This window comes from Nuphar pumila, chromosome 13, assembly GCF_984573655.1.
Source record: "Nuphar pumila chromosome 13, dmNupPumi1.hap1.1, whole genome shotgun sequence".
Classification (NCBI taxonomy): Eukaryota; Viridiplantae; Streptophyta; class Magnoliopsida; order Nymphaeales; family Nymphaeaceae; genus Nuphar; species Nuphar pumila.
The window spans coordinates 412,670-427,925 of record NC_143261.1 but is presented as its reverse complement, the minus strand read 5'-3'; the positions used below and the strand labels follow the sequence as shown (position 1 = coordinate 427,925).

At 37.6% G+C, this 15,256-nt stretch overlaps 1 protein-coding gene across 2 annotated transcripts in view; it reads left to right on the top strand.

The window, feature by feature from the left end:
* Positions 1 to 15,256, top strand: part of LOC149817426 (guanine nucleotide exchange factor SPIKE 1-like) — a 224,570-nt gene that overhangs the window by 62,022 nt on the left and 147,292 nt on the right. For both annotated transcript variants that reach the window (XM_089985904.1, XM_089985903.1), the window contains exons 12-13: positions 15 to 206; positions 865 to 908. In XM_089985904.1, the coding sequence (XP_089842030.1) occupies positions 15 to 206; positions 865 to 908 (236 nt within the window). The remainder of the gene's footprint in view (positions 1 to 14; positions 207 to 864; positions 909 to 15,256) is intronic.

Genomic DNA, 15,256 nt, shown 5'->3' with positions numbered 1-15,256 from the left:
CCTCTTTTGTTTAGGTAATATATCCAAGAGAGCCGGGTGCTTCACTTCGGAAATGGGCTCACACACAAGTAGCAGTTGGTGCTAGGATTGCCTGCTATCATGATGAGATCAAAATATGTGCGCCAGCTATATTTTCACCTCAACACCATCTTCTATTTACTTTCCTTCATGTAGATCTTCAGACAAAACTTGAAACTCCTAAGCCGGTTCGTTCCTATCATATCATATTTATATGTGTTCTGCATGCATGCGTGAGTGGATGGGCAGCACTCTGTAACATGGATAGCCTAAGCCTCTAGTTATTCTAAAAAGATTCTCTCCATATAACCTTTGCCACAAAGGCAGCTATGGTATAAAATAGAAACATAAGCATTCCCATCTTTAGTCAAGGCAACTTTTAGTTTGGTTTCTATCAGCATTCCTTTGAGTTAATTGTGATTGTACCTGTTTTTCTCATATGATACCATGGACCAGAAAATAATTTTAGTGCGTGCCATAAAAAGGGGTAATAATTTAATATTGTTATTTTCACAAAACCATTTAAGTTTCAGGTCCTAAAGTTTTATCCCAAAATGGTCTTAAATCCGAAGTAAAGCAATATGACTTTGACTTATTGCAGTCACTGTTAGATTTTATTTCACCTGTATTAAGGTTTAAAGGAAAAGTTTGCAAGTTTTTGTCTGATTTTCAAAAGCTACTAAGAATTCTCGGCCATTTTGAGGAAAAAGTGAAGATACAAATGCGAATGAATTAAATTAGGCCATTGTCTTTTTGTCTCTCTTTTTAATAATATTAAGTACTTTATCCTTTAAACAAAAATCCCTAAAAAATTCAATTAATTGCTTTGCACTTTTGCGTATGCAGGTTGTTATAGGATATGCTGCTCTCCCCTTGTCAACTCATGCACGGTACATTTTTTCTACGATGGGCATTCATACTTATATTTTTTCATTGAGCATGTTGAAACGTTTCAACTAGAATTTTTTTCTTGTATACGTGTGCATGCCCATGCATGTGTTTGTGTGTGTGCGCGCATCCATCTGTGTGTGTGTGTGTGTGTGTGCGGGTGTGCATGCATGCATGGGTGTGTAGAAGTCTGTGTGTGATAAAAGAAAGAAGCACTCATCTTATTTCTTTTTTTATTACCTTCCTCATGCAAGTATAAGACCAAATCCATTTGATTTCTAAAAAGGGTTACTAATGCTTAACTTTGAGGAGTCCTTCATTAGAGGTTGTGAATGATAGGCTATCTCAATTGTTTCAACCTTGGTTCTGTAGGAGCAAGTCAGAAAGATTGAGAAATAGAACCATCTTGGTTCATTCATTCTTAGTAGCCATGAGATGCTCATCTTAAGGTGATATTTTTGTCAATGAATGCTCCTATTCCACTCATAGACTCTGAAGGATGAGAACTAACTATGTAGCATCTACATAGCTAATTCAAGTATTGTATATGGCATTGGTTCAATAAAGAGTGAGTCAGTAATGGGATTTTTTCGAAAATCTTGAAACTTAAGATGCTTTGGGATGGTGGAGACTATTAGAATATAGATCGGATATGGATCCAGTACTGGATCCATATCCATATAGAATAGGCTCACGTTATAATGTATAATGTATTATACATTACTAACCAGGGGCAATCTTGCCATTGTAAAATATTATTGTAAACCTATTCTATATTAATGATGTTTTAGTGCAGCACGCTGAATTGAAGTGGGTGCCGATTCCAAGGAAATCCCCTCTCCTCTCTCCTCTCTTCCCCACTCCTCCTTCTCGGTATTCACGATAGAACTGCCAACCCAAGTGTGATCATCGCAAAATTTTTCCTCTCTTGTATCTTTCTCTCTCTTCCTTTTCTTTTCCTTATATAACCTCTACTTTCCTCCTTTTTGAAGGGAGAAAAATAAAAGAAAGAAAAGAAGAGAGAAGAGAAGAGAAAAGAAAAGAAGAGAGAAGAGGAACTCTTTTGCGGGGTCTCACTTGACCTTGATTTGAAAATATTTAGAAAATTACTCGCCTCCGTTTTGAAAATACTGCAGGAAAATGGAGAGACGAGATTCGCTCGTCGGTACGAGGTTCGACCGTTCCTGGCGCCTTTACCAGGGGTAATCGAACCAAGGATCGAATCTATGCCTTTTGCTTTGCCTAAATATCATCTAAAATTTTATCCTAAAGATCTAAATGCACAAAGAATCATGCTTGTGCAGTGCAATGATGTATGCTCTTTTTGAAAGATATTTTGAAAATTTCCAAGTATTCTGAGATGAACTTGATAAGGGAGTGAATGCATAATTCACTCTAATTTTAGAACTTGAGATAGATCAGAGAAGTTCTAAGTCTTTGAAGTAGTTTAGAGTTGGAAGAATAAATCTTTGATTTTGAAAAGAATGATTGGAAGAAGAGTGAAAAGGAAAAAAATGAAAGAAATTCCAAAGTTAGAAAATAGACTTTGAACTTAGATTTAGGAGAAGAGATAAAACTTATAATGAAATTTGAATCCAAATGCTGACTTTGAATGATATTTAGAAATGAAATGAATTTTAGGAAGTTCAGATGAGATCTGAAAATGCCATTGGATTTGAAATCTAGATTTTGGGAGTGGAATTGGATCTCAAAATAGATTCAAAATCTGAAATTTGAGATCCGATGTAAAATTGGGTTCTGGATCCTAAGATGGATTTGAATTTTAAGTCTGAGATCCAAAGTGTGATTGAATTTTGGACCCTAAAATGGATTTTGGATCTGAAGTCTGAGATCCAAAGTGGAACTGGGTTCTGGATCCTAAAATGGATTTGGACCTGAAGTCTGAGATCCAAAAGTAGAATTGGATTCTGGATCCTAAAATGGATTTGGATCTGAAGTCTGAGATCCAAAAGTATTATTGGATTCTGGATCCTAAAATGGAATTGGATCTGAAATTTGTGATCCAATGTAGAATTGGAGTCTGGACCCTAAGATGGGTTTTAGATCTGAAGTCTGAGATCGAAGGTGAAATTGGATTCTGGATCCTAGAATGGAGTGGATCTGAATTTGGAGCTTGAATTTGGAATTTTTAGAAAATCAAGAATTTAAAAGTTAAATTGAACTTTGTTTTTTGATTTTCGAATATAAAACGAATCTGGAATTTTTAAAGTCAACTTGGACTTTGAAATCTGATTTGAAATGAATTTTGGAATTTCAAAGTCAAATTGAACTTTGAAATCTGTTTTGAATTAGAGTTTTTGAATATAAAATGAATTTGAAATATCAAAGTTAAATTGAACTTTTGAGATTGAAAAATGAAATAGAATTTGAAAATGAAAAGATGAATTGGATTTTACAAGAATTGAAAATCGATTGAAGAGGATATTTGTAATGAAATAAGCGGAAGTAACCAAGAATGCTAAAGCATTCACTATGTCCCACACGGACAAGTGCAACAAGCACAAGAGAGAAAATCCACTAAGGGATATACAAAGGGCCTTATAAAAAGGCTACACACATGAAAAATAATATCACTATTATTGAAGAGGAGCTCTCAAGAGCAATGCCACATACATGGGGGGTTCCCCCTATTTATAAGAAGAGGAGACCAAAGGGGCTCCCAATAGAGTCGTTGGGAGCCCCCAACGGTCACATATGTGACCGTTGGGGGCCCCAACGACTCCATTGTGGGGCCCCTTTTCGGTATCCAAAAAATACAAAAATAAAATTAAAAAGAAAAATAAAAAATAGTGAAATACGAGAAACAAAATAAGTACCCCTATGGGGTACTTTGTGAAATGACCATAATACCCCTATCGGGTATTATGGTATTATTACATATGTTTTAACACCCCCCCTCAAACTTTACGGGGGAATGACCGAAAGTTTGCCAAGGAGGAACAAGAAGCGAGGAGCAGGCTGGGCTTTGGTGAAGAAATCGGCAAGTTGATATTCTGAAGTGACATATGGCAGTGTTACTGTCCTACGAAGATATTCATCACGTACATAATGACAGTCCATTTCAATATGTTTCGTCCTCTCATGGAAAGTGTGGTTGCTGGCAATGTAGATAGCACTTTTGTTGTCGCAACAAAGCTTCGAAGCCCCGGTAATTTCGACTCCCATATCTTGAAGAAGACTTCGAAGCCACACCAGCTCCATTGTAGTGGTTGCCATAGCCCTGTATTCTGCTTCAGTAGAAGACAATGAGACTTTCTGCTGTTTCTTGCACCTCCAAGCAATTAGCGAATCTCCTAGGAACACACAAAAGCCAGTAGTTGAGATTCGATCATTTGGGTTTCCTCCCCAGTCAGCATCAGTATAAGCTAGTAAATCTAAGGAAGAGATTGAGGATAGGAATAGCCCTTTAGTCAAAGTATTTTTAATATATCGAATGATCCGGAGCACAGCACTCATATGCACAGATGTAGGAGCATGCTGAAATTGGCTTGCAGAGTGCACAACATGAGCAATATCGGGCCTGGTGATAGTCAGATAGGTGAGGGAGCCTATGAGTTGCCTGTAGGGCGTAGGATCGTCCAACAGAACTCCATCCTCCAGTCGTAGTTTAGCATTGATAACCTCGGGAGTCTCCACCCTTTTATCATCTGAAATCCCAGATTTGGAACATATGTCGGCAGCAAGTTTCATCTGTGACAGTATATACCCTCGAGGAGAGTATGCAACTTCTATACCAAGAAAGTACCTGAGAAAACCCAGATCAGACATATCAAAATTATGTTTTAACATATTTTTAACTTTAAGAATACCGCTTTCATCATTGCCAGTGATGATCATATCATCAACATACAACAGAAGGATGATGATACTATTACCTGCATTTTTAACAAAAAGAGCAGTGTCAGTATAACATGAGCGAAATCCCAATTGTAACATGATAGCACTAAATCTATCATACCAAGCCTTAGGGGCTTGTTTAAGACCATATAAGGCTTTTAATAACCGAAGGGTTTGACCTTGGTTAACACTGATTCCCGGCGGAGGGTCCATATATACTTCTTCATTCAACTGACCATTAAGAAAGACATTTTTAACATCTAATTGGAATATAGGCCATTTCTTGGATGATGCTACCGCAATTAAAGTTCTAACGCTTGTCATGCGAGCCACGAGAGCAAAAGTCTCCTCATAATCGATGCCATATTCTTGTGAGTATCCCTTAGCAACTAATCTAGCTTTATAGCGCTCTAGGAAACCATCACTTTTTGTTTTGACTTTGTAGACCCATCGACATCCTATAGCTTTCTTATTTGGAGGAAGGCGAACTATTTCCCAAGTTTTAGCTTTATTTAAAGCATCTAGTTCAACTTTCATTGCTTCAACCCAATGAGGTATACTTTTTGCTTGATTATAATGGGAGGGTTCATAGTAAGAATGCAAGGCTATTAGACAAGCTCTATATTTAGGTGAAAGAGTTTCATATGAGACAAACCTATTAGGTGGAATTGATTCTCTAGAAGAACGCCTAAGGGAGGTTTCTTCTAGGGGTTCATTAAGCCGCAAGAATTTTTCTAAAGCACTAATAGGTTGGGCTTCCTCACGCCGAGTGTATACTTTGAGATTATCACCATTAGTTGGTGATACATCATCATCATGAGAATCATGAGTATTTTCTAAAATTTCCGGATGACTCAAAGAGTCATCATTTGAATCTTCTAAAAGATCATTGATAAACATATAATCAATTTCATTTGATTTTTCCAATATGTCAAATCCATTTTCATCTTCTAAAAAGGTTACATCTTTGGAGACAAATAACTTATTGTTTTTATGATCAAAGCATCTATAGCCTTTTTGATTTTCACCATATCCTAAAAATACACATTCTATTGCTTTAGGTGACAATTTATCTCTTTTATGTAAAAGAACAAAGCATTTACACCCAAAAATCCGAAGACGATTGTAGTCGGGTGTCATATTAAAAAGTTTTTCATAAGGAGAGATATTATTCAATTGTGAAGATGGCATCCTATTGATTAAATAGGTGGAGGTTAACACGGCTTCGGCCCAAAAATTTTTAGGAATATTTTTAGAAATGAGTAAGGATCTAGTGGTTTCCAAAATATGCCTATGTTTTCTTTCCGCTAGACCGTTTTGTTGAGGAGTTCTTGGGCAAGATTTTTGATGACAAATGCCATGTTGTTTTAGATATGCTTGAAAATCATTTGATAAGTACTCTCCACCCGAATCGGATCTAAGAATGGATATTTGACTTTGAAATTGATTTTGAATTTTTGCATGGAATTCTTTAAAGAAGTTAAAAACTTCCGATTTAAAGTTAAGAAAATAAATCCATACATATCTAGTATAATCATCAATAAAAGTAACATAATATGAATAACCACCTTTAGATAGAACCGGAGATGGCCCCCAAACATCGGAATGCACCAATTCAAAAGGTCTTGTTGTCACAAAGGATCTAATAGGAAAAGGAGTAGACTTCATTTTGCCAAAAATGCAATCTTTGCAATTGATATCTTTTTCTTTACAAAACTTGTGTCCAAAAGGAAAAAGATACATTTTAGAGTAACTTGGATGTCCAAGCCTTTTATGCCAAGTTTCAATATTTTTGTCTTGGACATAAGTACAAAATGAGGTATTTGGAAGTATTAAATTATCCATAAAATAAAGGTCTCCCTTCCTATGGCCTTGCCCAATCCGCTTCCCGGACCGGAGATCCTGCACAAAGCACCCTTGGGATGAGAAAGATATTTCACATCCATGGTCGGCTATTTGAGATACGGAAAAGAGGTTAAGATTTAATTTTGGAACTATTCTAACTTTTGGAACAAGGAAATTTTGAACATTTTTAGAATCAAGAGTTCCAACACCATTTATTTTGAGAAAAGTTCCATCGGCCGTAGAGACACAAGACATTTTTGAATTGGTGTGCACATTGGTTAATGCATTTTCATGAGGGGTCATATGAATAGAAGCTCCGGAATCTAAAATCCAAGAGTACGTACCGGGAGGTGATGATGAGGCAATGGCGGCACCGGAGGTGGAAGAAGTGACCTTTAAAATTTGTTGAAGAGCCAAGGAGATTTGTCCAAGAGTGTCTTTGAGATCCCCGTTCTTGCCGTCATCTTCTTTGGTGGTGGATTCTTCAACGGAAGCCACCTTTGGCTTGAATGCCCCATTTAGCTTTGGGCAAACGGGTTTAATATGTCCCGGCTCATAACAATGGTGACATATAATCATTTTTCTTCCACCACTCCCTTGCTTACCAAAATGAGGTGGTTTGTATGTTTTAACATGATTGCCGGGTTTAGATACGGCAATAACTTCCTCTATGCTTTTTCCCATGCTATGCCTAGTCTCTTCTTGAGTAATCTCGGCAATAGCTTCTTCTAAGGGAGGAACCGTGGATCTATGGAGAAGTGAGGATCTCACTTGTTCAAATTCGGGACGAAGCCCAAATAAAAATTGAAACAATCTATCTTGTTCCATTTGTTTTTGTCTTAGAACCACATCCTCCATAGATACCCATTTAGGCTCTAAAAGAGCCAATTCATCCCACAAAGGGTTTAGAGCACTATAGTAATCTTGTATGCTCATGTCACCTTGTTTTGTGGTTCTTACTTTTTCTTGCAAGAAATAAGCTCTTGCAAGATCCTTTTGGGTAAACATACCCTTCATAAAGAACCAAGCTTCATTTGCCCGGCGGAATTTTGCAATATTTGCACATACCTTAAGTTCGACATTATTCATAAACCATGCTAGGATTTTTGCATGGTTGCTCTCCCAATCTTCCATTTGATGATTATAATCTTCAATGGCCTTGAGACGAGCATCGCCTTCAAGTGCTTTCTCTTGATCTCCTTCTATCTTTGTGAGCTTAAGTTGGGGTTCCGGAACGGTTCCCATTACATAACCCCAAAGCTTCTTGCCTTTGAGATTATTCTCCATTGCGGATGCCCACATCATGTAATTTTTTCCATTAAGTTTGAATGATAGATCGATCTTGACTTCCATTGCTACACAAGGAAGATGTGAGAAAGAAAGGAAGTAGAGAGAGACAAGATTTTACCTTTAGAAGATCTTATGGCTCTGATACCATGTAATGAAATAAGCGGAAGTAACCAAGAATGCTAAAGCATTCACTATGTCCCACACGGACAAGTGTAACAAGCACAAGAGAGAAAATCCACTAAGGGATATACAAAGGGCCTTATAAAAAGGCTACACACATGAAAAATAATATCACTATTATTGAAGAGGAGCTCTCAAGAGCAATGCCACATACATGGGGGGTTCCCCCTATTTATAAGAAGAGGAGACCAAAGGGGCTCCCAATAGAGTCGTTGGGAGCCCCCAACGGTCACATATGTGACCGTTGGGGGCCCCAACGACTCCATTGTGGGGCCCCTTTTCAGTATCCAAAAAATAAAAAAATAAAATTAAAAAGAAAAATAAAAAATAGTGAAATACGAGAAACAAAATAAGTACCCCTATGGGGTACTTTGTGAAATGACCATAATACCCCTATCGGGTATTATGGTATTATTACATATGTTTTAACAATATTCACATCACTTGGAGTTTTGAAAAAGAAATTTTGAAAATATGATGTACTTCTATCCTAAATGATGAATGAATTTAAAGAATTTGAAATGGGATTTTTGAAAAGTTATTCCATTCTTTAAATGAATTTAAAATAAGATCGAATATATAATACATCCCTGACTATGGTCATTGAATGTATTATATAATAATCTATATTTAAATTCAAAAGAAGAATAAAATACATTTTTTTGGTGCTTTTATAGAATTTAAAATGAAATTAACTCTCAATATACCCTGACTATAGCTATTGGTATATTTTGAGTTAATTTTAAGTTAAATTATGATAAAAGAAGAAAATATTTAAGGAAAAAATGATGAATTTTGAGAACGGATCCAGTGTGGATCCAGTGTTATTTCGTAAAAGATAAAAATCATAAGTCTTGTTTACATCCCGACTATGGCCGTTGATGTAAATCATCAACTTAGGATTAATTTACCTCTTACGAAATGGTGCACGTACCATTCGTGTTCCCATTTGTGAGAATTTGAGAAATAAAGACAAAGATGTCTGAAAACAAGTAATTCATGAAATTTACAATGCCCATTCATTCTATCTAAAAACAGGAAATGTAAGTGTTTCTCATTATATCTAGCTATTACAATACATGAATTGAGATTACAAATCCTAAGTTTAAGAAAGGAAATCACATTTTTCTTTTTTCTTTTTTGCAAAACAGGGTTAGCATAAGGCAGAAATGCAAAGTATGAGAAACACTATATCCGAAACATAAAATCAGGCGGTCATACCTATTCTAATGAAGAAGATGTATGCAGAAATATTCTACCTAAGATGAAAAAAAAGCATATGGTGGGCCTTATGCTAAGGAGGAAATGTATACATACGTATAACGAAGATCTATATGAGAAAAGCATATGCTATTGCCTTAAATTCAACCCTACCCGTCTTTGCCTAAGGTGTTTATGCCTCAGGCAAAGAGAAGATGTCTATGAAGAGATGTATATGGGGGACTGTAGCAATCTCTGGACTACTGTGTATACGGTTATGAAAACCTTAGCTATCAAGGATGTTTGGTATAAAAAAGAAAAAAAAAAAGCTCAGAGACTACCATTATTTGTAAGATGAAGCCATGACAGTCACAGGGAAAGTCAAACATATGCTTTAATAGGAGGCCATACTGCTAAAGGGAAAACAAAATCACCTATGCTAATGGGGAGTCTGATGAAGAAGCAATATATTTTGGATTTATGAATCTTGAAAAAGGCTGATGCTACTGCAGGTGAATAGCCGATATAATTACAAAATCACTGGTATATTAGATGTAATGATGCGACGTCAATTCAGAAAAAATGAATTTTAGAACATGCTGATACACAGGTGAAGATAATGAAAGTGAATGTGCAGACCTAATGGGAAATACGATATGTGATGTGAGGTTTTTAATGAATACACAGGCGTACAAAGAATGTTAAGTTCCCTGTATGGGTTCATAACATAAAGCAAATGGGGCAATAGGCACAGGAATTTACAAATATTATGACAGCTTTAAGAAATACTACAGTGAAGCTGCTGGATGACAGTAAAGGTTACTGTAAAGATGCTTATGAGTGTAACAAAGATTAGGAAAATCCAAGGATATTATATAATGAACATACACAGCGTATCAATATGTGCACATGAAATAAATATTTCAACACTAAAGCATTCTGATCTTGCCCTCCTCTTCCAGATTTAGAAGACTAAAGGGGAGTCATGAATGGTCACAATACCCACAGAAAACAATGCTGTGGATGCTATATCTACAATATCAAATCCACTAACACTTGTTATAAGAACACAAACTTGTTATGGCCTGAAGAAATGGTACTCAGCAAATAAGGTCCAAAAAATAAAATAAAAAGAGGTTTATGATGGTGGGTAGGAATACCTGTTAAATATTGTTGCAAATCGATTTCTCCAAACAAAACAAACTCACCCACTGATGCGCTATCTTAGCAGCTAGCTGATTATTGTAGGGGATTCTCTCCGTCGCAGGGAGTGGCCGACCTTCTCCGGATAGCTTGAGGCTTCCGTTAATTGGAGAGAACCAGAAGGGAAGAGGATGAAGACGACGAGCTCCAAAAAAAGGCGATGGGAGACAGTGGTGGTGGAGCTTTGGCGAATTCGGGATATTGCTCGACGCCAAGGGTTGATCTGATGGGGTGAGCCGCCCAAATGGTCAATGATCCTTCAAAAGAATTCCCGATGCCCTCGCTTCTCCCTTACCCCCCTTTTTATGGAAGGGCAGGCAGGATCTGGACGAGGGGGCGAAGACGATTGTTGGTAGTAGAAAAGAGTGAGAATGGGTGGATGCGAGGAAAAATCCCGATGCCCAGAGGGATCCTGGAGTGCTCTTCTTAAAGGAAGAGTGGAAGGTTCCAGCGGACGGAGGTTTTGTTGAGGATGAATGGAGGAGGGAGGCTCCCAGGCGATCGAGGGTGGAGAAAGGAAACTCGCGAACCCGCGGCCGTTGTGAGCTTTCCTCTTCTTCAAAAAGAGGGTTCCTTTAAAATGACTTTTCAAAAAGTGGTTTTAAAAGAGGGGTTTTTAGCAAAAACAAGTTTCAAAGCGGGTTGGCGCTCCACATTTTCTCAAAATTTTTTGGTTTTTTGTGTTGTTTTTCCATTTTCTTGTATTTTTGTATTAGAAAACTAAGGTTTTATAAAAACCAAGTTTAAACACTAAATTTTTGTATTTTTCTAAAAAAATGTTTTTTCAGAGAATTTCAGGCCATTTTGGGAAAAATTCTTCAGAAGAATGAGTTTGGACCTAAGTTTTGAGAAAATGTTCGAGTTTTGTAACTCGAATCGAGAAATATAACGCAATGGATCCAAACGAATGCCGGATGAACTGTCCGAGCTTTTCAAAAAGTTATTTTGGAAATTTCGAGAATTTGATTTTAAACATTAGACAACGAAGCTTAGATTTGGATTTTTTTATCGAGATCCGGATCCGAAATTGAGTCAGATGACTTTAATTTCAATAAACTTGAGAAATAAAATGGAATTTAAATTTAAAACTGACTAAATTACCCAGGAAATGGGGACAAAGGGTAAAAAGGAAATATTTACAATATTTTAAAAAAATTTGGGGTGTTCACACCAAGCAGTTTTAACATGGTATCAGAGCATGTTAATCTGGGCATAAAAGTGCTCTCGTGAGGGATCGTGAAAGGATCTGCCAAGCCTTCAGCCGAGTCTTTTCCCTCATCAGCGATCGTGAAAAGGCCAAGCCTTCAGCCGAGTCTTTTCCCTCATCAGCGATCGTGAAAGTGCCAAGCCTTCAGCCGAGCCTTTTTCCCTCATCAGTGATCGTACTTCACGACCTACCGTGCCTAACCACCACAGACGAGCTGAGTCTCCTCTTCCTCATCTTCAGAACAACCGAGTTCCTCCTCTTCAGTCGAGTTTCAAGCAGGTCACCTCTTCAGCCGAGTCTTCTACTCTTCATCCCCTTCAGCCAAGTTTGAAACAGGTCACGCCTGATTCTTTTCTTTCTCCCTTTTCAGCGAGTCTTTTGCTCTCTTCCTTCTACTACTGAAATACTTCTTTTCTATCAACTGTTTCTTCTATTTACTTCGCTGAGATTCCTTTCAGCTTCATTCCCATTCATCGCCTGAAAACTGTTTCTTTCCCACGCTGTCGTTATTTTCTGTTTTTCTTCTCCATCAATTCTGAACATCACGTTACTGCTGGTCTGAAAACTGTTTTGTCACGACTGCTTTATTCTCTTCTACTTAACCTCTTATCTTGAATTGCTCTGTCGTTTTGTTGCTTCAGCCACTAGAGTTTTCATTTCAGTTTCAGTCACTAATACTTCAGGCAAGCTGTATCTTCTCGTTGTCAACCAGCTACCAATGGATACTTCAGGAAATTCGGGTCTTTCTTCCAACTTCCTTGGAGAGCTAGTTTCAGAAAAATTGACTACCAACAACTACCTGACTTAGAAAAAGGCAAATTGCTCCTTTTATTTGTAGTCAAGACCTTTCAGGCCACTTGGATGGATCTACTCCTATACCTCCAGAATTTATCATAACCGAAACCAAAGAAGATGGAGGATTGCCGAATACTATTCACAATCCTGCATTTGTTTCTTGGATGAAGCGCGATCAGGCCCTTGTTGCATACATCACTTCCACATTATCTCAAGAGATATTGATTTCGATTCCTGATGATTGCACATCCAAAGTTTTGTGGGAGGTTTTAGCACAGACATATTCTCAGATATCAGAGGCTAAAGTGCTGTTTCTCAAACGCGAATTTCAGATGTTAAGAAAGGGTGCAATGAGCATTATTGAATTCTTAAATCAAGTTAAAAGCATTACGGACCAGTTAGCCATGGTTGGATATCCAGTATCAGATAAAGAAAAGGTGCAACAAACATTGAATGCCTTGGGATCAGAATATCATGTCCTTGTGACCTCCTTATTGTGCTTACCTAAATTACTCAGTTTTGAGGAATTACACGCCAAACTGCTTCAATACGAAATGACTCTGAAGAGCATGTCTGATACTTCAGCTGGACAATCATCTACGCATGAGGTTCTTGCCACAGGAATGATAGTTGATCGAGCACGAGGAGGACGTGGCAGAGGCAGGGGAACTGCCATCCAGGATGGACACGGATTACTACCCACACCAAATTCCACAGCCAGTTTTTCAAGGAATGTTCCCACATGCTATCAGTGTAATAAACGGGGTCACATCAAAGCCAACTGTTGGTTCAACCCGCAGAATCGAAACAGAACGCAAAATAATAGAAATATTGCTACACCAGGAACTGCAGGTACCTTTCGTGTAACGACCCCAACTCCTACTTTTGAAAAATGCGGATTTTTTTTTTTTTTTTTTTAAGAGTTGCGAAAAACTTCCCAGAGACCTGGGGTCCCTACAGTTCCAATTTCAGTTGGATAACCACACACCACAAACGAAGTTGCAATTATCATCCATATCAACCAACTAAAACTCTTTTATTAATGAGTAATAAAATTTCAAAGACAAAGTTTCCTTCAACTGAAAGTAAAGTAACAATTGCAGAATTTAAAAGAACTGAAAGACAAACGAAAGAGCCACAATATCCTCTACTGAAGCTGACAAGTCCAAGTATAACTCATCCATCCCCAGATGCATGTCCAACTTCACTGTTCACCATTTCCTGTGAAAAAACCAACAAAGTAGGGTGTCAGAACCGAAATTCTGAGCACAGCTACTTCTAAAGAAACCAGATGAGAGAAAGAACATGGATAAGATTTCATGCAGTGATTTGAGTGACCGCAGATATAAAATTTTCAACATCTAAATTTTCATAACTACCAATGATTTCATTTACTCACCAATCAATAACAGTAAACAGTGTTATATATCAACAACTAAATAACCAACCTTTCAGCATAATTTCACGAAGTAAAGCGTATGCAACCACCAAATGATGTCATGATATCAAGAATGATTCAAACATGCATGATCTAATGCATAACAGAAAAATGCATGATTATGTGCAATGCATGATTTCTTCTGTTATCTTTCATTTAAGTTTCATCTTTCCATATGCATGCCCTATTAGATGCACACATCTTTAAGTTCCTCTTTTTAATTACCGTGGCCCGCGGATACACCAAACGGGTACAAACCCCGAGGTCAAGTAGGTTCCCAGGGTAGCTTAACATACAATTTGTATTTTATTACTGGGTTCCAACTTAGCCCTCGACCGATATCAGGAAACAACACCATCCATCGGAACATTAGACCTCCACATCTAATGTCGGGGACACAAGGAACACCCCACGCCCACAAGTGCCACTTCCTTGGTACCATAAACTCACAGCTGTGACTAACACACCACTCCCGGGTAAAGTGGCGGGCTCTCCCTAAAACCGTGGCCAGGAGAAGAACCTCAATATCGGGTTCAGGGGCAACAACGCACACAAAGTTTTTTGTATCCTCACAGTCTCCCCAAGACCGGATATCCAAGATTCTCATACTCTAGATGAGATATCCCAGAATGTATATTACACTGTTCTTATTCATTATTTTTATTTAAAGTTCATTCTTTAAGTTTGCCACACATATGCAAAAGTAAAGTGAAAACCCCGCATCCTCCCTTGCAGGGACCCATTCGGGACTCCAGCCCGTATCCACCACTAGAACAGTGTAGTAATGTGCCAAGTGATGCATTTAAAAACATAATTAAAAGAAAACCAAACCCACGGCTCTTCAGGCCGGTGATGGTCCAATTTGGCCATTAGTGCATCACATAATAAAACCAAGTAGTGTTTCATTCATAACACTAAGCCAAAATGCCAAACAGCATATATATTCATGCAAATCTAAACCCAAACATATGCATGTCATAATTCATTCATATGCATTTTCAATATGTGTGTTTTACTTACATCACATATTTAACCAAATTCATGGTTTCTTTAAGTGTGTGAGTGTACATGTACCAATTCACACAATAATCAAGCGTACATGTTCAAGAAGACTTACCAACAATTGAATCATGCTCACACTCATGCGAACCATAGTCATAACTGTCAAGTGAAAGCATAAATCTCCACGACAAGTGTTTCCAAATGCACATCCATATATGCCAATATAACCATGGACATAAAACAACAACATTCACAAGCACGGTTTCAAAGATTCATGTGCAAGGATTCACATATTTATTCCAAAAATGTATGTTGTCATTCCTTGATAATTT